The sequence below is a fragment of the Mesoplodon mirus genome (assembly GCF_964341445.2).
Source record: "Mesoplodon mirus genome assembly, chromosome: 13".
NCBI classification, from domain to species: domain Eukaryota; kingdom Metazoa; phylum Chordata; class Mammalia; order Artiodactyla; family Ziphiidae; genus Mesoplodon; species Mesoplodon mirus.
Window position 1 is genome coordinate 9,685,130 of NC_138989.1, and position 24,103 is coordinate 9,709,232.

Sequence of the window (24,103 nt, forward strand, 5' to 3'; positions counted from 1 at the left end):
GAGGCTGGCTGCTGAGCAGCTCCAGGCCCTGCAAAGTGGTTGATCCTAATTTGCCAAAGGTCTTGGCCAGGAGTGGTGCCCTGCGTGGAGGAAAGGTGTAGCGGGGAGAGGCCTAGGTGGTGTGGGCATGTGGCCCGGCTAGTGAGGGTGGTGGCACTGGCACCTCTGTTCCCGCCTCTGCAAGGCCCCATCCCAGGACATGCCTCCCCAGGCCAGGCCATGTGGCCTGGACCACTGTCACCCTGAGGAGGGAGGCGAGGTCAGCTAGCGAAGGTGCCGGGGGGTCCGTAAGCTCCTTGGTTCGCCAGTTCATCCACGCCCGTGACGGGGTGCAGGGAGTGGAACTTCTAGGTGTGGTCCCTCTTAAGCCACAGACCCCCCCACCCGGCCGGCCTTAGAGCGGAAGTGCCTGCCCGTCTTCACAGCTGGGTCATCCACACTCAGCCACTCGGCGTGAACTAGGACACCCGCGTCTCAGGAGGGGTTTGAGCGGCTGTCAGGGGGTCCCAGACTGGTTGTGTGTGTGTGTTCGGGGCTCTCTCTCTCTATGGGGTTCTCTGTCTCTGGGAGTTTGTCTCTGAGGGGATGGTTGCTCCAGCATCTGAGAGGGGCTTTGTGTCCCAGTCTCTGTGATTGTGTGTGTGGGGGGGTGGTCGCCATCTCTCTCAGAAGGGGCTTTGTGTCTGTGTCACTGAGAGTCTGTCTTTCGGACATGTCGGGGCGGGGGGACTTTTACAGGCTTGAGGGGGAGCTCACTGCAGGTGGGGCTTCAGACGAGCCCCCAGCCCCTGTCTGTTTCAGCATCTCTGGCTGGCTACCCCTCCTACAGGGCCTCTCTGGGTCTGATAGTGGGGGGCGCAGGCCCCCACACTCAGGCTTGGTCGCTCAGGGTGGGATCTGGGGCTGCCACCCAGAGGAGGGAGGCGAAATGATGGGGACTTCGAACGGGGTGGTTATGCTTGGGGGCTGACTCACCATGTCAGTATCGGCTCTGGAGAAGCTCTGCTTCTGGCATTGGCTGGCTCTCACTTGCCAGAAAGGGGAAGCTGACTTGATCCATGTGGCTTTTGAGGAAGCTTCTCCCATCCCTTTCCTGCTCCCCCACGGGGAGAGGGAGCTTGAGGCAACAGGGAGCAGACCAAGGGGGAGACCTGGGAGACTCCTGTGTACTCAGGGTGACAGGCAGGTTCACGTACAGAAGCCCTGGGGTTGCACTCCAACATCACCCCCATTTTACAGATGAGAAAACAAAAGCACAGAGAAGTGAAGTGATTTGCTCAGGCTCACGCGGAGAAAAAGCGGCTGAAGCAGGCACTCGAAGGGCCTGTGTGTGTGTTGCAGGGCCCTGGTTGGGGGCAGAGGAAGGAAGTGACCTGTGGCCTGTAGTTCCAACATTTGTTCAGCCCCTGGAACGGGCTCATTGCCTTCGGTTTGCCCCCTAGGGAGCCGGGGAACAAGGGGGTGAGATAATCACCACACCCCCTGCATCTGACCCTGCTCCCGAGACATGAGGGCTGGGGCCCCAGGCACCTAGCAGCTACTCACCCATCCATCCGACAAACCCTCTCCAAGTACCTCCTCTGGGCTGGACCCGGTGCTGGGCCCCAGCTGGGAACAAGGCCTGGTGCCCTGTCCCCACCCCCCGAGGACCTCCCAGGCAGGCGGTGGGGGCAGCTGCACCTTCAGGAAATCATGGCCAGGGCTGATAAGCCCCGTGCCGAGGGAGAGGCACAGGAATCGCACTGACCACGACGTGGTGATCAGAGGAGGCTCCCTGGAGGAGGGGAGGTTCTCTCTGCTGAGACCCGCAGTTTGGGTCAGGCCTGGTGGTGGGAGAGAACATGAACTGGGAGGAACGGGCTGGATGGGGGCGGGTGGTGTGGGCTCTGGGTCTGGGCAGACGAGGGTCCGAGCCCCAGCTCTTCTTGGCTTCTTTCTCCGTGGCCGGGGACAAGTGGTTTTGCCTCTCAGGGTCCCCGTTCCTCCATCTGTGACACGAGCCTGATGTGTTCCGTGAGGTGTCCAGAGCCTTCCTCTCAGCCAGTCCTCTCCCCTGGCTGGCTCGAGCCCCTGGAGGCCCAACCCCGTGTCCTCCGTCCTCACCCCGATCACCCTGCTTTGACGTATCCCTGCCACTCCTCCAGAGCCCTCATGGCAATGGGCGGTCTGCAGTGGGGGCCATATCCTGGGCCCTGCTTATCCCCAGCACTCATGATACTTGGCGAACAAGGGACCTGTGATGAATATTTGTATAGGAATGAAAGTGAGCATCTACAATCTACCAGGCATTGTGCTGGGTACCGGGGATGCCACAAGTCCCCACAGAGAGCATTTCACAGGTTGATAAGTGCAGTGAAGGAAGTAAAGGGGTTCTGTGATGGTGACTCTGTGTATTTAGACACCTGGTTAGGGAGGGCCTTCCTGAGGAGGTGACCCTTGAGCTGAGACCTGAATCCGAGAGGAGCCCGATTTGTGAAAACGTGGGCAAACTGCTTTTCAGACAGAGGGAACAGCAGGCACAAAGGCCCCAAGGTGGGAGTGTGCTTGCTACATCGCAGGAACAGTGGAGGCCAGTGTGGCTGGATCGGAGTGAGTGAGAGAACAGTAGATGAGATTGAGGAGGTAACCAGAACAAGGTCATGCAGCGTCTCACGGGCCATGGCGCGGACCAGCAAGATGGGGCCCACAGGAGAGTTCTGAGCAGAGGAGGGGGACGGGAAGCAGCTGGATTCGGTATGTGTCAGGGAGTAGCAGTGGTGGGACCGATGGACAGCAACTCAGTTTTGATGCTGCCCATCTCGCAGGGGGTTCAGGGTGTCACCCTTTCTGACGCCTCACGTTAGTGGGGGCTCCCTGTGAGCGCCCCCTTTGCCCCCAGGCCGGCTGGTTCCAGACCCCTTGCCCCAGCATCCACCATTCTGCCGCTGTGGGATGGACTGAGCCCTTCCTCCTCCAAGTCTCTTGTGCCTGGGGAAAGGGGGGCAGGGGAGGGAGGTGGGTGTGGCCCCCCACCCAGCCTTCCCCTCAGATGCCGTGGGTTCCAGACACACCCAGGGCCCACGTTAAACATGGATCCCGGGCTGACTTCCAGAGGACCCAGGCCTGCTGGTTGTGCATCCTGTGTTGTGACCAGTCCCTAAGGGAGGTTTCCTTAGCCTTGGCTCCTCACTTGTCAAGTGGGGATAAAAACACCAGCCTCATGGGCTGTTGGGGGGGGGGGTCATGGGAGGCGCCCACCACTGTTCCTCAGACAGGTGCCCCAGAGCAGGGTGGTCTCAGAGTATCACCATAGTTATGTCAAGGATTGCCCTCCACTCTGGAACAATGACCTTCCTACCTCTTTGGTCCTGGCACCTCTGTTCCTCAATATGATGCTCTTTTCTTTGAAACTTGAACTTTCTGGAATGGTGCTGGCCTGTGAATTCAACAGTTCAAAGGGGTCCTGGATGGATAGCCCAGGCCCCAGTGCCTGGTACATAGTAGGTGCTCACTAAAGGGTGGTGTGAGGGGTCCTGTTAGTACCGTTTCTAGCCACAGCCAACTCCCCTGCCATCTTGTGGATTTGGCTGTACTTTCTGGTCTCTGGATGTTAGCTCCTGCCGTACCCTTAGCCTCCAGTGCCTTTTCCTCCACCTTCTCCACTTTGGAGAGTGCTCAGCAAACATTTAAAACCGCTAACTCTATGCCCTGCAGAGGACACACAAAGATGGGAAGGGAGCAGGGAGGCCGCCTTGTGCTCATGGTCTTGTTGTGGACAGATAGCTGTGAAAGCTGAAAGCTTCCTCAGGAGGGGCTGTTTGCTTCTGAGGAGATCAGGTATTCATTCCTAAGACTGCATTCCTAAGGCCCTGTGCTCATCCCCACCTTGTGCCGTGTCCCCGGGGACCTTTCCGTAGCCTGCACACACTGTATTGCCAAAGTCTCACGGAAGGTAGGGGCACTGTTACCCCACCTTACAGAAGTGGAGACTGAGGCTAGGAGAGGTGAGTCACTTGTCATGGAGGATGAGGCAGAACTGGGACACAAGGCCAGGACTGTCTAAGTCCCAAAATCCAGGACGGCAACGTTGCTTGCGGTGGTTGTGCAGACCCCAGAGAGGCTTCTGGGCAGGACACAGGGTGGCCAAAGTCTGGGGAACACATGGGTTCAGGTTTCTCTGCTTCAGGTTTTCTCAGAGCCTTTAATGTACTACTGTGCACGTGATTCTCCATGCACAAAAGGCTGCCTACTCTTGGGGAATCCCTCTTTGCACTGGCTGCCAGGAAGCTCAGAATCAAATTGGTGCCAAGTGAAACTCTGGTCTGTGTTCTAGCAGTTGTCTCCCTTCCCACTCTGAGTACCCCTATAACCCGACTAAAATTTTTGGAACAAGACACGGTACTTTCTTTCTTTTTTTTTTTAAGGTGGTTTTGATACAATCAGTAACACATGATTAAGCCTTTCCCATAATGTCTTTTGTCCATATGTTCATTCATTCATCCATACAGGCAGTATCGATTCTGGGCTGTGGCCAGGGGTTGGGGGACTAAGTTATCCATGACTGGGATCTAGAATTTCTTCTGGGCCTTTAAGTTTTCAGGCCCCCGTCAAGGACTGCACTCTCATCCTTCTCCTCCTGGAGTCTGCTTGGAAAACTGAGGCTGCCGTTACTGCCACGCCCAAGATCCCAAAGGTAGTAAGTGGTGGAGCTAGGGCTCGTCTAACCTTGCCTCCAGGTCACGGGGATGCTACCTTGAGGGCATGAGGGCCACGGCAGAGGAGTGTGGCTTGGACCTAGACCTTCGGCCGTATACTATGTCCTACTTCCTGTCCCATCGCTGCTCTTTATAGGACAGGAATGAGGGTCCCAAAACCCTGGGAGAGGCAAGACTGCTAAGGGGCTGGTGTGGCCTGGGGGATTCCAGATGGTGGTGGGAGGTCTCCCCTCAAGGCTTTCCCTTGAAGGATAAAGGCCCCTACAGTGGATGGAACAAGGCCATTGTGAGGGCTCGGCCTGCCCATACCACGGGACCCTCCGTGCCAGGCCCTTTACTGCTTGGGTGTGAATTGGATGTTGTCTTCCCCTCCAGCCTCCCACGGAGGCGCGGGTAAGGGCAGGGTCGGGCCCAACTAGCTGGCCTGCTTCTGCCCAAGTATTCAACGTGAGCATCAGCTGCCCACCTCCACAGCTCCACCTTAGAATAAGCCGACGGAATCCCACGGCCTCAAGGTCCCGCGGGGACTGCCTCACTGCGCGCCAGTCTCACTGCGCCTTTGCGCTTCCCCGCCGCAGGGCCTTTGCCAGGGTCATTCTGGCACCTGGGAAGCTCACTGCCTTCCCACCCGCCTATCCTGGCCCTTACCGTCCCCTTCCTGTTGGGTGTCTGTCTCCCTTCTCTGGGAGCTCTCACAGCTCTGTGATCCTGTGTGTATTTTGTTCCTGCTGGGGCACCGGCACCTCTGCCGGGGTCTTGTGGGTATGAATGGCCATGAGTACACGGCAGAGCAGGGTACAGCCCAGCACCCTGGAAGACTCTGGATGGGCCATCCCCACCCCTGAGCACACAGGGAGTGGCAGCAGGTTTAGGGAAGGCAGGGCCTCCAGAGAAAGGCCAGGTCTGGTCCCAGTCATCCTCTCATCCCCTCCAGGCAGATTCGAGGCCCAAATTCGAGGCCCAAAGGCCGTCCACCCCCGGCCCCCTGCCACGGGAGAAAGGAGTCCTTGGACAGTGGGAGCTGAGGAGGACCGGATGAACCCGCGGGCTAGGCAGAGCTGACCAAAACGCCCTCCAAAAGCACGAGAACAAACCTAGGGCCAGAATTTTGCTCTATCTTATGTAGAAGCACATGGAACTTCCTGCCATGTCCACTGAACAGACTACTTGTCCTTTCAGGGTTCACCCTACCCTCTGGCACCTCCATGTCCTTGATCTCTTCAAACCCAGAAGCACCTGAGTAGTTCACTGTGTGTATGCATAGTCACAGTGATATACATTTTATTTTAGTATCAATTACATTCCATTACTTCCCTTTTATCTTACTTAGGATAGGTACGTAGGGAGGGAGGTTATATTGTCAACTTTGTTGCAGGTAGGAAGGGAGCACATTACAAACAGGGTCTGTAAGGTTGAGAGAAAGCAGGTGTGTGCTCAGGGGAAGCTGTAGTGACACAGGAGCACTGTAATGCTGCCGTACTGCAGTCCTGTGACATGGGAGCACTGTAACACTGCAGTCAACCCAAGCAGGCTTTTCCCATCTTGGATGGCCTCAGACCCCAGCCTGGAAATTTAACAACAGCTGTTTATCAGGTATTTCTTTCACTTGCAATAGTTCACCCAATCACCGTACCAACCCTGTGAAAAGAGAGGGACTATTAAGTACTTCCACCATACATACATATGACAAAACTAAGGCGTGGAGGGCTGAGTCGCTTGTCCAAGGTTATACAAGAAGGGTAGTGTCAAGACTGAACCCCAGTGCCTAGAGGAATAAGAAAAATTAAAAAGCCTGGATAAAGTTAGCTCTAGAAACGCAAGCCCTACTGTGAGGACAGCGTCAGAGCTGGTCTACATCTTTGTCTTTGCGCTTCCTAGCAGCCAGAGCAAAGAAAGAAATGGATTACCACTTGAGGCACAGTGGCCATTGTGCTTTTTGGATGCTGGGAGCCAAGAATGAGAAGACCGGCTCCCCGGGAGGGATGCTGCAGGACGTGGCGGGTGACAGTCTACTGCCTGCACTACAAACACTGGGATGGTCTGGTCATTTTGATCACCCAAGCAGTGCGACTCTGAGGTGGGTTCAGAGAGCAGCTGCTGGCCTGGCCTGCTCTGCGTGGCAGGTGGAATAGAGGGTGTGTGAGAGGCGGGGAACCTGAAGCCCCAAGTGTTCCTGCGGCTGCGGTTCGGGCTCGGCTCTCTCCACCAGAGCTCTGTTCCATCACGTCGTTCAGTCAGAAAGGCACCCACTGGTCCATCCACACAGTGACCAGCGCTCACAAGTCCTGCTCTGGACTGTCCAGCTAGGGCTGTGGCCATAGGTGGGGATGTCCGTCCCTGTGCTCTCAATTGCCCCTCCAATCTGGGCAGAGCCCCTGGCATCTCCACCAGGCAGCATGGTAGTTAGATGCACTGGCTCTGGTCCTTGGCAGGCTGGGGATCAGGCCCTGGCTCAGCCTCTGGAGTTGTGTGAGCCTGGGCTACCGTGAAGACATCAAAGAACCCCTATCACGCTCAGCCAGCAGGCAGAGGGGAGCCAGGACGCGTTTCACCACCGTCTGTGCGGCCAGGGTTGGCTGTGGGGGGAGGAGGGGAATGCTCTCCTCACTGCCTGTCAGGTCAGCTCTTCCTCAGCTGCTGGGGGTGAAGCTGGCATGGAGGGCCCCCCTTTCAGAGTGAAACCAGGCTCTGCCAGTAATCTTGGCACTCACACTGGGGGCAGGGCCCAGGGCCCGGAGCGGAACTGAAAGGGAAATGAGGCCTGTTACCCTCTCGGCCTGGCCTGCTTCCTCCCAGTGACGCTGAGGGCCCAGAGACAGTGGGGAGGCTGGGGGTCCAGGCAGGGCCGACTGCAAAAGCGAGAGAAGGCAGGAGCTCTCTGCACCTAACCCGTTTTGCAGACGGGAAATAGAGACAAGAGGGGCTGGCTGGCAGTGAAAGCTGCTGCGAGAGCAGACGCCCCGCTTCCCATGCGCTCCAGCACGTCCAGTGCTTGTGCAGGTGCCAGGCGAGGCTCCCAGGCTGAGGAACTCGGTCGTGGGGGACATACGAGAACCTGAAGGGTGAAGATGCCCTGGCTGGTGCTGGTCACTTAGGGCTGGGATTTACTAGTTGTGCGACCTCTCTGAGCTTGTTCCCAGAGCTGTTCTCCCAGAATGCTGTGTCCAACAACCAGGGAAGGACTGGCAGCTCTAAGACCTTCTGCGGGTGGGCCTGGGCCAGGAAGAGCCCCCGTTTGACCAACCCTCTCCTGCCAGGCTGCCCAGTCCTGGGGTCACCATCCTTCTATCAGAACCCTGGCACCTGTGTGTCTGAAGCATGCTTAATTAAGCCTATGGCTTTGAGGATTGACTCTTGCACCACCTTTTGAAAAGTCAGCCCCTCATGGAGGTCAGATCCGCCAAAGCCACTCTGCCTGGAACTCACCTTTGCTCATGCCTCGTTTCCTCCTCCCTGGCCGGCACTGCCTTGGTGGGAGCTGTGGTAGTTCCAGGTGCGCCTTGCTGTCTGTCTCCTGGCTCTTAGGAAAAGCTGCTGGAGGGAGGAGGGCCCACTTGGGTCTCCTCTGTCCGTTCCCCACATCTTGCTCCTTCCCCCACGCTCTTATCTTCTTTTGGCCTCTGCTGGAAGCAGCCATCGATCATCTCATGACCCCAGAGAAACAATCTTACCAGTCTTATCATAGGAGGAAGTGGAGGAGATGGGGGCAGTGAAGGGGTGATCTCCTTTCTGAGAAAAGGATGAGAGCTCCTGGGCCCTGGGAACAAGCATCTGCAGGGTCAGCCAGGTTCAGTCAGGACCCTTTTGCTGGCAAAAGGGTAGGGGGTCATCTCCCACCCACTCTGAACCCCACGTGTGTTGAATGTCATGGGAGACTGCTGGGCCCCAGGTTTTGTGTGGGCTTCTGGCTGGCTGTAATTGAGGCCAGCCATGCCAGGCTTTGCCCCTTTGGGCACATTGGCAAAAGAGCCACAAGAGCCCATAGCTAAGCTACTCTGCCAACCCCCTCCTCGTCCTAAGACTCGAAGGCAGGACAGATTAGCTCGGTTTGGGAATTTGAGGTTCTAGGTAGGCTGTATGCTTTGGATAAGGGTTCACAACCTGATTGCCACTTCCTCAGGCAAATGACTTTACTTCCAAGATTTGAGTTTCTTCTTTTTAAGATGTGGTGATAGTATCTGCTTCCTAAGGCTGCTGTTAGGCTGCGAGAGACCCGTACTGGTGGGGAGCCAATAGAGGGGAGGGGAGGGGACGAGTGGAACTAAAGGTATGATAAAGTCCTGGGCCCCCAGGCAGAGTCAGCCAGCACCATAGAGGGAACTTGGGTTGGATACCCTCACGTCCCCTCTCTGGGTTTACTGCAATGAGGCAGCCAGCAGCCAGTGTGACTGGCCAGGGTAGGGGGTTGGGGGGTTTTGCTCCACCACTGGGAAGAGAAACAGGCATCAGCCAACGGACACATGTCAGAGCTGGAATGTCCACAGGTCCAGGTGAAGCAGAGATCGGGTGCTGGGGGGGGAGGGAGAGAGAGAGAGAGAGAGAGAGAGAGAGAGTGTGTGTGTGTGTGTGTGAGTGTGTGTGTGTGTGTGTGCACTCCAGGCTTGGGGTGCCTGCTCAGCAGCACCACGACCATGCACTCAGCAAGCTAGCCCCTGGGGAGACTGCGGAAAAGGGCAGAGGCCTGGGTGGGTGAAGGGCCATCAGGGACAGGCCTTGAATGTCTGCCTTGGTCTCCTAGAGTTCAAAGCCCAAGCTACAAGCAGCCTGCTCCAGCATCCAGGAGATTCGGCGATGCACACGTCTCGAGATGCCTGACAACCTCTACACCTTTGTGCTGAAGGTGAGTGACAGCTTTCCACACCTGGGAGGAATAGACACAGACCTCAGGGATCCCACCCAGCTCTCCCCTCCCTTCCTGCCAGGTGAAGGATCGGACAGACATCATCTTTGAGGTGGGAGATGAGCAGCAGCTGAACTCATGGATGGCTGAGCTCCGGGAGTGCGCAGGCCAAGGGTGAGACCCTAGGGCCCCACTCCTGGCACAGCTTTTACTGCTCCTCCTGACCTACCCAGATTCTTAACCCCAACCCTTCTCCAGCAGACTCAGCACAGACTCAGAGATGCATATTCCCTCAGCCTTAGAGCCCGGCACATCTAACTCTCCAAGGGGAAGCACAGATTCTTTGAACCAAGGTGAGGGGTCAGGGCCTTTGTCCTCTGCTATGTCGGAACTCAGCCCAGGACATGAGGCATACACAAAGGATCGCCATCACCCATCTCCTCCTCTATCAGGTGCTTCTCCTGGGGGGTTGCTGGACCCAGCCTGCCAGAAGACAGATCACTTCCTGTCCTGCTACCCCTGGTTCCATGGCCCCATCTCCCGAGTGAAGGCAGCTCAGCTGGTTCAGCTGCAGGGTCCTGACGCTCACGGAGTGTTCCTGGTACGGCAAAGTGAGACTCGGCGTGGGGAGTACGTGCTCACGTTCAACTTCCAGGGCATAGCTAAGGTATGGGGTGAGGCAGGTGGGCTGCCCCCTGGCCAGGCTCAAGGCCCTTAGGGGCCAATGCCCGAGCCTACCGTCCTCCTCTCCTGCAGCACCTGCGCCTCTCACTGACTGAGCGGGGCCAGTGTCGCGTGCAACACCTCCACTTCCCCTCGGTTGTGGACATGCTCGACCACTTCAAGCGCTCACCCATCCCACTCGAGTGCGGGGCTGCCTGTGACGTCCGGCTGTCCGGCTATGTGGTAGTCGTCTCCCAGCCGCCAGGTGTGACCCTAATGCCCCTTGATAAAGGGGGTGGTGGCACTGGGAACCGAGACCTCGTGTTGTGTCCTTCCAACACTTGCCTCCACCCCGTTAAGACTGACAGTGTGGTCTCTCTCTTGGTCACTTGTCCCCCAGGTTCCTCCAACACTGTCCTGTTCCCTTTCTCCCTCTCTCGCTGGGATTCAGAGCTGGGCCTTCCCCACCTTAGCGCTTCTGGCTGTCCACGGGGGCTCGGCCCAGAGGGTCTCCCAGGCCGGTCCTCTCCCCCAGAGCAGATCTTCCACCTGGTGCCTTCGCCTGAGGAACTGGCCAACAGCCTGCGGCACCTGGAGCCCGAGCCCACCAGTCGAGCCCGGGACTCGGACTATGAAATGGACTCCTCCTCCCGGAGCCACCTGCGGGCCATAGACAATCAGTACACGCCTCTCTGACAGGCCTCCCAGAGGCCCCCGAGAAGCACAAGCAAGCAGAGATGTGAACTTCTGAATGTATAACCTTCTTTCCTTCCTTCCAGAGAGAGATTTAAGGGACACTGTTAATTAACTCTTCATTCCAGTTTGGATGTGACCCTTCAATTAGGCCTGTTAAAGGGCCTCCTAGAAGTTCCATTCTCACCTGGCTTTCTCCTTATTGTTTACAGATGTAGTTCTTGTTCGTGGATGTCGCCAGCTCCTGCCCTGGGTCCCTAGGACCAGGCCCCATCACTCTTAGAGGGGGCGGTGGGGTGAGGGCTGGAGTTGGCAGTGGAAACTCTTTTTCACTGACACTGTCCCAGCTGGCAGACTTTCTACTTGGGGAGGGGGGAGGGGGCCCATCAGGAAGCCCAAAACACTAACAAGCCCTGGATTCTCCTGTGGTTTTTCCCGTTATAGCTTCAGTCCACGTGGCGGGTCTGCTGTACCCAAGCCACAGGTGGCCACACCTATCCTGCTTCGACTCTCAACTTTAGGACAAAGTTCTGGCAGATGGACAAGCTAAAGGTCAAAAATGATTTTAAACATTTTTACCTCAGGTTAATTTTTCAAAGGATTCAGGTTTCAAAATTAAACCACTGCTTATTTCACTGCACTGTTTGAACTAATACCCATGCGATTTTTGTAGTCAGAGACAGCTATGCAAATCCTACTTGACCAGTTCCTGGTTCGAGCCAGCATGCCTGGCTTCCTTGTCTATTGCATCCTCAGGACAGTCACCTGTTGCTGAGGAGCCACTGTCCTTCCTAAATGTAGAGAAGTGAAGTGTGTCACCCTTTCAGGGAAATTCAGGCAATTACTGAAATAGGAGGGTGGCAAGGAACAATTTCACCCTGGTGCCTTATGAATAAAAAACTGGATTCTGGTTTACAGCAGCTTTATGGTGAGTCAAACTGAGGGGTAAAGGAGGGGCAGGCAAAAAGGAATAAAGGGCTGCTGGGCCCTTTCTAGTAAATCCTTCACCAACAGGGCTGGCTCAGGGCCTCCAAGTGTCTAAAGGCTTATTAAATTATCCCACAAGGTTTTAGGCTCATTCTTGAGCCAAAATGGAAGCCAGGAATCTGGTGCCACAGCTAATGAGAAACTCCTTTAATAGCCCACAATCAGTGTTCTGTTCCAGCAGTAACCACTGCTTCATCTGATGAAGCATGTGTGTGCATGTATACACAGGCACACATAACCTCTACCATGCAGGGAGGTCCTGCAGTCAAATCTCCATCTATACTTGCCTTTCACAAGTGATACAATTCATAGGGGGCTGGCTCCTCCCAGAACTTTCACGCAGAGGCTCAGAAACAAGGGAGGCAGTGACCGAGTGGAGTCAGCTGCTTCTGGGTGCGAGCAGAGCTGTTCAGTATAGCCGCTGGGCTCATCGAAGTGGCTTCTAGGAAACTGGGAGTTCAGCACAGCTTAACATTATAGATACATCAGTCAAAAGCTAAATTTAAACCTTGGCCTAAACTAACTACTTGCCTGCCTTATCGGGGGTGAGGCATGTGTCTGTTCCCTCCAGCCATTCTCTACTCCAAGAGGTCAGAGGTCAGACTTTGGGAGGGGCAGGGAGGTCAGGAGCCACCTCTCTTCCACTTTTAAAACCAACACTCCTGGGACTTCCCTGGTGGTCCAGTGGTAGGGCTCTGTGCTTCCCCTGTAGGGGGCGTGGGTTCCACCCCTGGTCGGGGAACTGAGATCCTGCAAGCTGTGTGGCGTGCCCCTCCCCCCACCTTATATACACAGATAAAACCAACAGTCCTGGGTGTTTTCACAGACGGTAAAGCATAACCAACCCTGATCTAGAGTTGTAGTCTATTTCTAAGGGCCACATTTTCTACACATCAAGCAGGTCTGATTAATGAATGCTAAGCAAAGTGTAGACCAGGTGTAAGCACTGTTTTGGATTTCTCTTTTACAAGAGAAAGCTCATCATAGAAAGTCAATGCTGACAAGTCACTGGTACAGATTTTCCTCTGTCTGCACAGGAAAGGGGCCAAGCAGACAATGAACCAAACAATTAAGTTCCCTCCCTCCAACCAGAAGGGTAAACAAACATCTGGGATATGATATCCACAAGCCAGGGGTACTCACTTCTTAACAGCCTCTCAACGTACAATTCTCAGGTAGTGCCAAGAGGCAAGCCAGGCACAGCAAGCCAGCAGCTCTGACCGACTGGCTACAAAGTACAAGCTCAGAATCTGTGAAAGAGTCACCCACTTCCAGACTGCTTCAGTGTAAAATGTTCAAGAAAAACATTTCTTTACTAAATGTGTCTGAATTACCAGGACAGCTCAAATACATTCCGACAAAAAGGCCCCTCATGGCCTGGGAAGAAGCGACACTAAGTCAATGCCTTTTCTTTCTGCTGGAGCAGGCTGAGCTGGAGAACGGGAGCAGTGGGTTCCTGGGCTCGAGGCTGCTGTCAGAGGCAGTGAGGGAGCAACCCTGACGGCTGCAGCCAGCCCACCGCAGTCATAGCACGTTCCACCACCCTCTTTCCAGCCTCAATGTGACCACCGCTGGCGGCAAGAGGCCAAGCCAGCAGCCTCTACTGAGAGCCAGACTCTTGAGTGCCAGTTGGACAGTAAGCACCACAAGCCCTCCAGTTATCTCTAATTACAGACAACAAGGATAGCTTAACTGCTCCCAGCATCATCAATTCCTTCGCCTGACTTCAATGAACTTTTACAAACTAACAGTCACCAGCACCAAAGAATTAAGTCAACTAACCTGCCTTGAATTTTAGACCAGCAATCCATATGGCTTTATCTGGTATAAATCTTCTGCCTTTGATCATTTCTGGACCGTGTAGGAGAAAGGAATAGCAATCATTAAAATCTTAAACCAGAGAACACTATTTTTACATTAACAGTTTCTTAACTTAACATCAAGGCCTTGAACCCTTCCCTAAGGGTTGCCTTAGATTCCTTTATGCTATTATTCAGGGCTAAGTCTGTTATCACAAATGTCATGTGAGCGCTAACATCTCCCACAGGCTAGAGGAACTTGATAGTTTATTTTCCACTGACTCTTAACAAGGACACATCTGACATCCAGTGTTTAGCGGAATAAGCAGCACGTTGTAATGACAACACAGAAAATGGATTCATCTTGTATCATTGTAGACAGAAGGTATTTGGCAAACTTTTATGCATTGTTTATGTACTGTATAAGTAACTTATTCGTGAAGAATGCAAATTTTGCTAAAATGTACAAATTGCTACATGTGAATTAAAACAAAGTTTTCAGAATCTTGATTTTGGTACCACAGTATTTAAAGGCTCTATCTATCTATTATGACTGTAGTCTCTGCAAAATACTTGCTTTTCCTGTTTGTCCTCCTCCCACAAACTGAAGACATTTAACAGATGCTTAGGGGTCTACAGGAGTACGCTATTTTGTACATCGCTGCATCTTTTCAGCCCTCTGGATTTCTTTATTACAGGTGTGTGTGTGTGTGTGTTTGTGTGTGTCTCCTGCCCCCTACTGGTAAAACAGACAGATGCCTGAATCAGGACAACTTCTAACTCATTTGGGTTCAGGAGATATTAAAAAGGAAGCTTACAGAATCAGCGTCAGGGTGAGGATGTGGACTTTCGGCACTGCCCAACTCTGGCCAGCCTTCCTCCTTCTGAAGCAGACCTCTAGCCACCAAAGAGAACATCTCTCAGTCTTGTCTTTTTCTAGAGATACCTTGAACCAGAACTAAAGGTGAAGAAGAAAAATCATTTGACAGCTAACCTTCGAGGGTATTAAGACAGCAGAGTCAGCCCTCCTGCCCTGATATTCAGTATCCTATAATGGAAATAGCTCATACAAACACACATTAACTTGATATCAGTTTTTAAAACTTTTTTTATTTTTTGATTTTTTTAAAGTTTTTATTTTATATTATCTACAAAGTAAAAGTTTTTCCCTTAACTTAAAACTTGAACCACTGTAGACAGTGATTACTTCATCAAACTTGATTTATAAATAATAATCCGTCAGTTTGACGGTAAGAATTTACTGAACCTTTGTCAAGTTTAGTAAAAGGGCGTTCCAAGTCTTGATTTTTTTTTTTTAAAGCAGTAATAGCAGCAAGAATCACTCTTGTTACTTCTTTTGCTAGCTGATGTGTTCATGACTTTCAAGGGTCATTAAAAAATAAATAACTTCCAGTTTCAGCAAGCAGAGCTGGGGTACTTGCGGGACTTGGAAACAGCGTATGGAATTATGGAACAGCCCACAAGTTCCTAAATGCCTCTACTCGGTCCAAATATCTTCCACTGCAAGTGAACTGTTAGCATTCCTATTGGATGTTACAAGAAATCAACATATATATTTTTTTAAAACAAAATAAATGAAATTCTAGTTTTCTGTGCTTCCAGTTGGTAGAAGCAGTAGAAGGGAGGAGGGAATTTGGCCTTTCGGTTCCTCCAGGGCAGCCTTACAACTGCTGTTGGTGGTGGGCTTGTACTGTAAAAAAGAAAAGTGAATATTTAAACAGAAAACTGGCAACACCGCACATTAGCCTAGTGTCTCTGCAGCACATGTCTGTAAGCTATCCTTGTGCTACCTGAACAAGACTCAAAATTTAATTCACTCTTTACCCTTCCCACCCCCCCGCATCTGTACCAAAAGGGGGAGAAGGTAGGTGGGTGGGTAGAAACAAACCAGTCAGACAAAACCATTTCAGATAAAACTCCCAGAAGAGTTGTTGCTCATGGGGTACAAAAAAGGCCTTAACATATCCCCTCCCCAAATAATAGCCAAGCACCAGTATTGCTTTCAGAATAACAGGTTAGACTGTGAAATATCGCCATGGCCACCATCAAGTATTAGAGCACAATCACGGGGCATTCTCTACCTGTCAGGGCATAGACTGGAGCTAATACTATACTCAAAACCAATCCATACACAGCACTTTCTCATCAGTAGTAGTCTCCAGAGCTACAATCAAACTCTGCCATGGTAGTAACCCCCCACGTCAGACTGTTGGGACTCAGGAAGGAAAACACTGCCCTGTCCAACCTATCGTAACAAGGAAGGCCAACTGAGTCCTAAGCATGCATCAGCTACACAGAATGCTGCTGCTGCTGCTTCTCATCAAGCCAAATCCTGTATACCATCAGAACACACACAGACTAGGCTCCCGGAAGCCTCAGGCCCTGACACTGAACTCATCATCACAGTCCCTACTGTGTACACTCTGACGGGTCTTGCTAGTTCTCAGATGCGGGGCTTGAAGCGCTGGCCCTGCCTGCCATTCGACCTGTGCGAGCAGAATGCTTTGGGGTGCCCGGCGGCCCCTGCACACACACGCCTCACCTGAAGGGTGCGTCATATAGGGGAAATGCGCTGTTGTCGAGACTGGAATGGGCTGTAGTGCACTTTGAGCGAGGGCGGCCTGGGGACCGCCGGGTGGCTGTGTCGTCATTAGCATCATTGGCGCATGGGCAGTTGGATGAGAAGGAACCATTCCTGACTGTACATGAGCCTGAAACAGAGAGCTCTTTTACGCATACAGGCAACATCTCCAGCTTAAACAACATGTCAACTGTGTCCCTTTAACTGGGTTGGGGCTCTCAGGAAAGGGCAACAGTGGGCCCTCAGGGCCCTTTCTTTCCTCTGGGGACATTCCCTAGTGGATCCATCAGTTGACCTATAGACATGCTTCACCCTTTGGCAGATCCTGCAAGGCTGAGGGAGCAGGCACCCAGCGAGCCTGGGTAAAAGTCAGGGCTGCAGTGTCCTAGCCTTCAACGTTTCTGAGGACTGGATTCTATGTATGGGGCAAGGTCTTCACAAAGATCCCTGATCCAAGCACAGCTTTCTCAAATAGGAGGCTACCTGCAATGATGCTTTAGACTCTGGCTTCCATGTGGGGCCTGAATAGTTTTACAGATAACATCTCTTTCGAGTAAGAAAGCATTATAAGCAGGGACTGTTAATTTTGTTCCAGATTTTCTTTGCCTTTCCCCCTCTGCTTCTTGCCTGCTCACCAGCACACCTCAGTGAACAATGAGTCAAGGCAGTGAGAAAAGCCTCTCAGGCTCCTTTGCTCTGCTGAAAGATACGCCGATAGAGCAGCAGCAGCAGGAGTTGCAGTGAATGGCTCCAGTGAGGTGGGAAGGGGTAATCTAAAATTATCTGGTCCAGCCCAGTGTCTCTCTGTACCAGGTGATAATGAGTTCAACCTGGTCTCACTGTCAAGTTGGAAAGGTTTTAGCCCAAATAGCTGGATCGCAGCTCTGCAGGGATTTGGCAGAGCCAGGAAGAGCCCTCGTTTCCTGCCTCCCATGCTGTGCACTGTTCTAGACCAGAATAAGCCCTGAATGAAATGCTGTTTTGACTCTTACATATTCAAAGGGACCCAGGGCATATCTGGGCTTCCCTGCAAATATTAACCTTTTTGCTCTTTCAGCACAAAAGCACAAAAGTGAGGTTTTAGGAACCCCAACTTACATGTAAATTCACATACCTACGTAGCCACCAGACTCTGCTAGACATCTACAGGCCCCCTGGTCTCATGAAGCTCCTGGTTCAGCCAAACCATGCTGCCCCACACCTGACCAAACCGGCTCCCCTCCCCACCATCAAAAGCAAATCATCCACTGCAGTGCACCACACTACAGAACCTACACGTTTGCTGGGGAGAATGCCCAAACTTCCCAGAGCTGTGGAACACTAGTTACGAGGTCGCCTCTGAGAGTTAGCTCCAACTGAGCACCATCTCCAGCCCCACCACGCCAGAGCCTCAGTGGTGCACTGCTTGACATGAAACAGAGTTCAGTGAGGCAGGCTAACTGAGACCCAGAAGAGTTCTGTTATGAAAGCAGCAAAAAGAGACAACAAATACAGCCGATTCACCCTCCAGGGAGGGCCTAAAAGGACAGTGTTGGAGCCCAACTTCAGTGCAGCTCCTTCTCCTCATTAAGACAATCCAAACTGGCCCTGGATTGCATTGGACTTTTGTCAGCAGCTGATGCAGAAAGCAACCACACCTTTCAACCTTTAGAAGCTTATGCTGGAGGTGAGCTCCAGAGGGCTTCCAGGGTGGCTCTTTAAGAAAAATGGGAACACCTGGGTGCTTCCAGCTTCAAGTTACACTGCACAAATGTACAAGGCCAAGCCCTTTCAAGAAGTACAACATATGGTCAAAGCAGATGTAGGAACAGCCAGGGAAAACAAGTACAGGTATTTCTTAGGAACTCATGTGACTAACATTCAAGTGGTCAGGCCCAGTGTAGTCACCTCAGAGTTGAGAATTTGTGAAATCCCATCCTCCTTACCAGACTCGTGTGTGTGGGGGAATATATGTATGTATATGTATATATAGCAATGAAGCTATATAAACACAGCAAAGCAGATACAGCAAGGAAAGAATTAGGTTGCCTTCCAGAGTCAAAGATATTTTTAAGGTCTCAGTTGGGAAACGTTAAAAGACTGACCAATCAGCAACTTCACTGATCCCATTACAAAACCACACAAACATTCATTTAGGGCCAGATCACATGTATTTGAGTGGAAAAAAGGAGACAAGCAAATGGCATCACACACAGGGGTTCCTGGCTTGAAGAGCAGCTGGCTCTTTGCTGCTTATCTGACAACCTTCATTTCCTACTTGGTCTTCACAGAAAGTTGGCTAAAGCGGGTTTACCTGAGGTACATGGGCCATGTGGGGTGGATTGGTATAAGCCGGCTGAACATGAGAAGGATGAATCGTAAAGACGGTCTGTTGTGCTGTTGGAAAACTATTTTGTGGCGACTGTGTATTGGAGGCAGGTGTCATGGAAGGTGGGGTTGGTGCGAGCCCCGCATGGTAAATGGCTGACTGCTGCTGCGGACTGGCCAGGTGGAGAGCCTGGGCGGCCTGGTGCTGATGGTGCTGCAAAGTAACAGGAACGAACTGAGAATATCTTCTTTAAGGAAGAGCAGCTTAAGGGTCACACACAAAGCTGAGTTTTGCACGTGACAACAGGCTCCCTCTGGGCCTATCTAAGATGAGGGGCAATGGCAGGTACCAGAGAATATACAGGGAGTAGGAGCAGGGCTGGGGTGGGGGTGCCTCCTGTTCATAAACATTCCTGTCTGGGCTGCAAGCCTGATTCTCAGCCTACAAGCCCTCAACCAGCAGTGGTAAAACAGGACTACTGCTCCAGGGGCCTGACAGATGTCAAAGAGCTCCTTAAGGGCTTCCCTGGTGGCGCAGTGGTTGAGAGTCCACCTGCCGATGCAGGGGACGCGGGTTCGTGCCCCGGTCCGGAAGGATCCCACATGCCGCGGAACGGGAGAGGCCACAGCAGTGAGAGGCCCGTGTACCGCAAAAAAAAAAAAAAAAGAGCTCCTTAAGTGCCTTCTTAACAAACATGATTAAAGAAGCTAATAGAAAAAAAAACAAAAACAAAAACAACAAACACCCTCATCAGGTAAACATTAGAAATGAGATTTTTAAAAAGTCCCAAGCCAATTCCTTACTTTATGTTAGATTTTTCAATATTGGTTAAGTTTCCAGAACTTACCCCATCACCTTATTCTCAATATGTACCTTAAGGTGATTTAAACCTGGGGGCACAGCCTGCAGAGCTGTACACTGGCTCCATGAGGCAGGGCTGCTCGGTGTTTTGATCACGTGGTACCTAGCATCTTGCCTGGCACTGAAGAAAACACTCAATAAACAGAACGATGAAGCAATTCTGGTGAAGGCCTCTCAGTTCCTCCTTACCTGAACAGGACTGGGTGCAGGATGGCTTCCACCATGTTGGCTTTGCTGCTGTCCAGTGGGGGTAGCTGAAGGCTGAGGATGTGGAGTATGAGGGTGCAAGGTAGCATTAGGGTGCGCATACTGCTGAGCAAGGGAGCCAGTGGAAACTAAAGTGAAAGGAAAAGAAATGTGTATAATTGACAGGTGTCATGCTCTTAATCGCTCCTCTATGCCTCATCAACTTTCAGCTCATCCACAGGCTTCTTGATGCTCAATGCCTAACCAATCTCTGTATTTGACTCCATTTAAACCACCCACTTCTTAAAAAAATAAACGGGGAGTTACTGCTTAACAGTCAGACTAGCATTTTATTCATATAACACAGCTGTACACATTATATCAAAATCTAATTAAATTTACTTCTAAAACAGTCACTAGGTTTCCTGAAAAGGCAACTTAAAGGCGTAGACAGAAACAATTCAAACAATCCCCCCTCTGCGATCTGTCTCTGTCTCTCTGTCTCTCTCTCTCTCTCTCACACACACACATTTAGCTCAAGGCCATCATCTGGCTAACCTCACCATGCTACTGCCCTGGACCTGATGCAGTGTCCCGTGGGCACAGACTATATCAGGCCTGTAGTAAGGGGCTGGATAACGTGTGTGGCAAGGTCAGGGCTCTATCTTCAGGGCCAAATGACCACAATCTCTCTCAGCTGATCACAGAAGCCACCCTGCCACTCAGTTCATTCTCTAGGCCTCCCTGCTCAAGATCTCTCATCTTTGCTTTATAAAATCTAGTAAATGGGATTACCTAAACTATGTAGAAAAACGAATTCCCTTCAAAGTATTCTAGCCTTTAAAAAGAATTTTACTAGCTAGAGTAACCTCAAAGGAAATACGATGAGCTAGTTTAAGTAAAAGTGTGTTCATTAAAGCTAAGAACCCAAAGCCAATTCTTTGTGAATCTCAGCACAGACCATACCTTGGCACAAAACAGGGAGATGAGGTATAAATTCATTTGTTCATGTCATCCCCAAACAGCAACTTGAGAATCAAAAGCACAAGATGGGTTCATTGCTTCCAGTGACTACTGACAGCACACTGATAAAAATCTAACCATGATGTGGCAATGAGCTGAGGACAATATTCTCAAGATGTATCTCCTCTTGGAAGTCAATGTGTCAATTCCAGAATAGTTCTTCACATTCTTCGTATGGTGTTACATATAAGGGGACTGATGGGGAGAAGCAAGCACTACTTTGGGATCAGGTACCCTAACAACAGCAGTCTAATAGGCCAGCTGCTGAGAGTTACCAGCATAGATGACTCTGGATGAGTCCAATGTAAATGTTATGCAGAGGGTTAGGCACGTGAAACAATTCTATAATGCCTGACATTGTAGGGCCAAGGGCCAACATTCCAGCCCAGCTGGTCGTCATCTCCTCAACTGTATACGTATCCTTCAAAGAGAGAAGGGTGAGGCAAAGAGCAGTGCTAGGATCACCTGTGCATCCACTGCCAGCACCACAGTGGGCATCTATACTAAGTTAACTCCCAGATTAAACAAAGCACTTTTGTTTATACACTGGGAAAATCCCCTAGCTGTAACAGTTAACATACACTGGAACATATCAACAAGGAAAACTGGCAACGTATTCTTTGGGTTTTTTCAAGAAGTCAGTGACAGTTTTCTGGGACATGGGAAAAATAATGTGCTAACAGCTTTCTTGAGTTTCACAGTCCCATGAATCTATGAAAGTAGTCATTGTCGTTTTTCTAATTCATTGGCTTATTAAAAGGCCATTCTTCACCATCATATTTATTAAGTTAAGCTTCTGACCCCCAAAACTATCTGGGCACTGACTTAGTCTAAAAGACTTGAGATAAATTTTGAACCCTTGTTCTTGTAAAAATCTTACACTTATTTTTCAAATTTATTTTTAAATGATTAGAACAGCTACATGTAGCTAGTGGCTACTGACTGGACATCATTATTTGTAGCACATTTCCTTCATCACAGAAAGTTTTATTGAATAGTGATATCTAGAGTCATTCATGCTCCCTTATTTTCAAACCACTTGCATTAAAATCCTCCCTACGATTTCTTAAATGTTTCATTTGTAACAATTCTAATCTGTCTGGGGGAAAGCAATTCCCGAATACAAATTCTATTTATGAGGTTTCATAGAGTACAGAATCTCAGAGTTTCTATTTATTTAAACTTATTTATTCAAGAAACTTTTGTACCAAAAAGTTTTAAATTTCATTTTTAATTACCTTTTAAGCAAAGTATTAAGGAAATAAAAAGTAACAATAATCAACTCTAGCTGGGTGCTATTTTATTAATATTCATACATAAAAAAGCATGGCCATCACAAAGAGAATAATTACACCCATGAAGTCTCATAATTTATTCGTCAATTAGAAAAATGTTAAAATCTTGAAATTATTTGGAGAGAATTAAAGATGGAAGTATTTTTTACTATGCATTTAAAAAAGTCATTTCTGTGATAGTTTACCAATACTGAAAGGTTATAAGGATAGAGTATTCTAATCTATATGTCATTTGCATTCATAGCATAAATACTTCAAGTAATCCAAGCTGAATGCACCTTACATAGGCTTTTGTTTAAAAAAAAATCCTTTCCCTATCTAAACACCAATAAACTGCAATGCATTATAAGAAAAATTAAGCAGATTTAAACATACATCATAGGCTACAAATAAAATGTGAGGATGTTTGATTAGAAATATCTTCCTTTGTTCATCATCTTGCTTAAAGATGTTTGCTAAGCAAGTACCTTACCCAGGAATTCTTTTCCCCCCTTCAAATATGAAAACTGAGTAGCTAATTGGGGAAAATGTGGAACTTATACACTTTAATAGTAAAAACAACAAAAATATACTTTGGTTCCTTGAAAGGCCAGTTAAGAAGGAGACAAAGACAAGTAGGATAAGAGGGAAATTAAAAGGCTGGGGGGCAGGGGGGAAGGCTAAAAGAGGGGAGGGGGGAGAGAGAGATAAGAGGAAGGAACCAAGACAGAGTAAATGAGGGGAAAAATCTAAGAGAATTAGGGAAAGGGAGAAGTGGAGCGTGAAAGGCAGTAAATTCTGGGCTTTCCTGAGCTAAGCCTATCATTTAACTGCTCTTATTATACATGCTCATTAGCTAAAGATTCCAGAGAGGTTAAAAATAAAGTGATTTTTCTTCAAAATTCTGATTTAGCTATCCATCAGTTAAACTTCTATTTATAAAACCTAAGTTGCCTTCATGAAACCTGGATTAGTTTAAGCTAATCAAAGAAATAACTATTTTTTGGGCCAGACCCAGTCCAGAAGTTTCCCGCTCACTGTGTTCCTCGATATAAATGTTTAAAACTCTAATTATGTGATTTGTCAAATCCTCAAAACACTAACCACAATCCAAAAATCATTTCCTAAGCCATGATCTTACTGAAGCCAATGCAGTCCATAGAGATGTGCATTTAATTTAATATAGAAGTTATTAAATTAAACCTAATTTAATAACTAGGTTTTGTCATTTTTGACCTTGGATGCACAAGACATGAGAGAACACCAGCACGGCAAAACTTTAAAAATGAAACAAAACAAAATCTCCCAACTTTAAAATCTGATGTTAAATTCAGAAAAAAGGAAGTACAGGAAAGTTGAAAACTCTTTAAAAGGGGAATAAAAGGCAACTAGACCAAACAAACCAGGACAAAATGCTTAGAAGGGGGTGGGGGTGGGGTATGAAAGAGCAAATTAAGTTACAAATAGCAGCCCCACTGTTAGTTTCTTTTAAAAGTACTGATACTCTCTTTTAGGGAAAGTTGTGCTAAGGCAGTTAATGCTTAGGTGTGATGATTAAGGACCTTTTAGCTACTTACCAGGAAACTGACTCCAAAACTACTAACAGAGACAGTAAGATGGTGAGGATAACTACATTTGAGACCTCAAACTGAGTACATAATAGAATTACTGACAGTGTCTTTTATATACTATACCACATACATAGTTTCCCTTTAACAGTTATATATACAGCAAGACTCCTTTTTAAAGAGCATCTATTAAAGGATTAAATTTGTTAACATTTCCTAGCACCAAATAAATAATATGTATGCACTTATTTTTGGATACCAAGTCAAGGCACAATTAATGAAAATTTAAGTCAAAATGTTTTCTAAATGCTTTTTAAAATTTGGCATCTAGTATATTCAGACATTCAGTCATTCTACAGTAATTTAAAATTTAGTCTCTAGCAAAATTTTAATCCTTAATATCCCCTAGAATATAGTATTTCACATAAAGCGACATATACTGTCATACATTTCTAAAGGATTCTGCAAGTTAGTGACTTTCCCATCCAAATACCAAAAGCCCATGAATAAGCCTTATTTTAAAATTTCCCTACAAATAGAGAAAACAAACCTTACGAGTTCATTTCCAAAAGCAATCCCTGCTCAGACTTCCTCCATTTAGGAGC

General features: G+C 49.6%; 2 protein-coding genes across 20 annotated transcripts in view; one reads left to right on the plus strand and one right to left on the minus strand.

The window, feature by feature from the left end:
• The window catches only part of SH2B3 (SH2B adaptor protein 3), a 39,388-nt gene extending 25,202 nt beyond the window's left edge, over positions 1-14,186 (plus strand). The window contains exons 3-9 of one of the 8 annotated variants that reach the window (XM_082641231.1): positions 9,433-9,534; positions 9,617-9,708; positions 9,793-9,887; positions 9,987-10,201; positions 10,291-10,462; positions 11,335-11,442; positions 13,053-13,190. In XM_082641231.1, the coding sequence (XP_082497357.1) occupies positions 9,433-9,534; positions 9,617-9,708; positions 9,793-9,887; positions 9,987-10,201; positions 10,291-10,462; positions 11,335-11,411 (753 nt within the window). In that variant the 3' untranslated portion in view covers positions 11,412-11,442; positions 13,053-13,190. Of the gene's footprint in view, positions 1-9,432; positions 9,535-9,616; positions 9,709-9,792; positions 10,202-10,290; positions 11,806-13,052 lie in introns of those variants that run through there. The other 7 variants (XM_082641227.1, XM_082641228.1, XM_082641230.1 and 4 more) reach the window with 7 other exon arrangements.
• The window catches only part of ATXN2 (ataxin 2), a 134,690-nt gene continuing 116,509 nt past the window's right edge, over positions 5,923-24,103 (minus strand). For 5 of the 12 annotated variants that reach the window (XM_082641214.1, XM_082641218.1, XM_082641223.1 and 2 more), the window contains 4 exons: positions 19,637-19,782; positions 18,572-18,799; positions 16,240-16,408; positions 14,653-15,387 (listed from right to left, as the gene is read on the minus strand). In XM_082641214.1, the coding sequence (XP_082497340.1) occupies positions 15,359-15,387; positions 16,240-16,408; positions 18,572-18,799; positions 19,637-19,782 (572 nt within the window). In that variant the 3' untranslated portion in view covers positions 14,653-15,358. The other 7 variants (XR_014295781.1, XM_082641222.1, XM_082641220.1 and 4 more) reach the window with 7 other exon arrangements.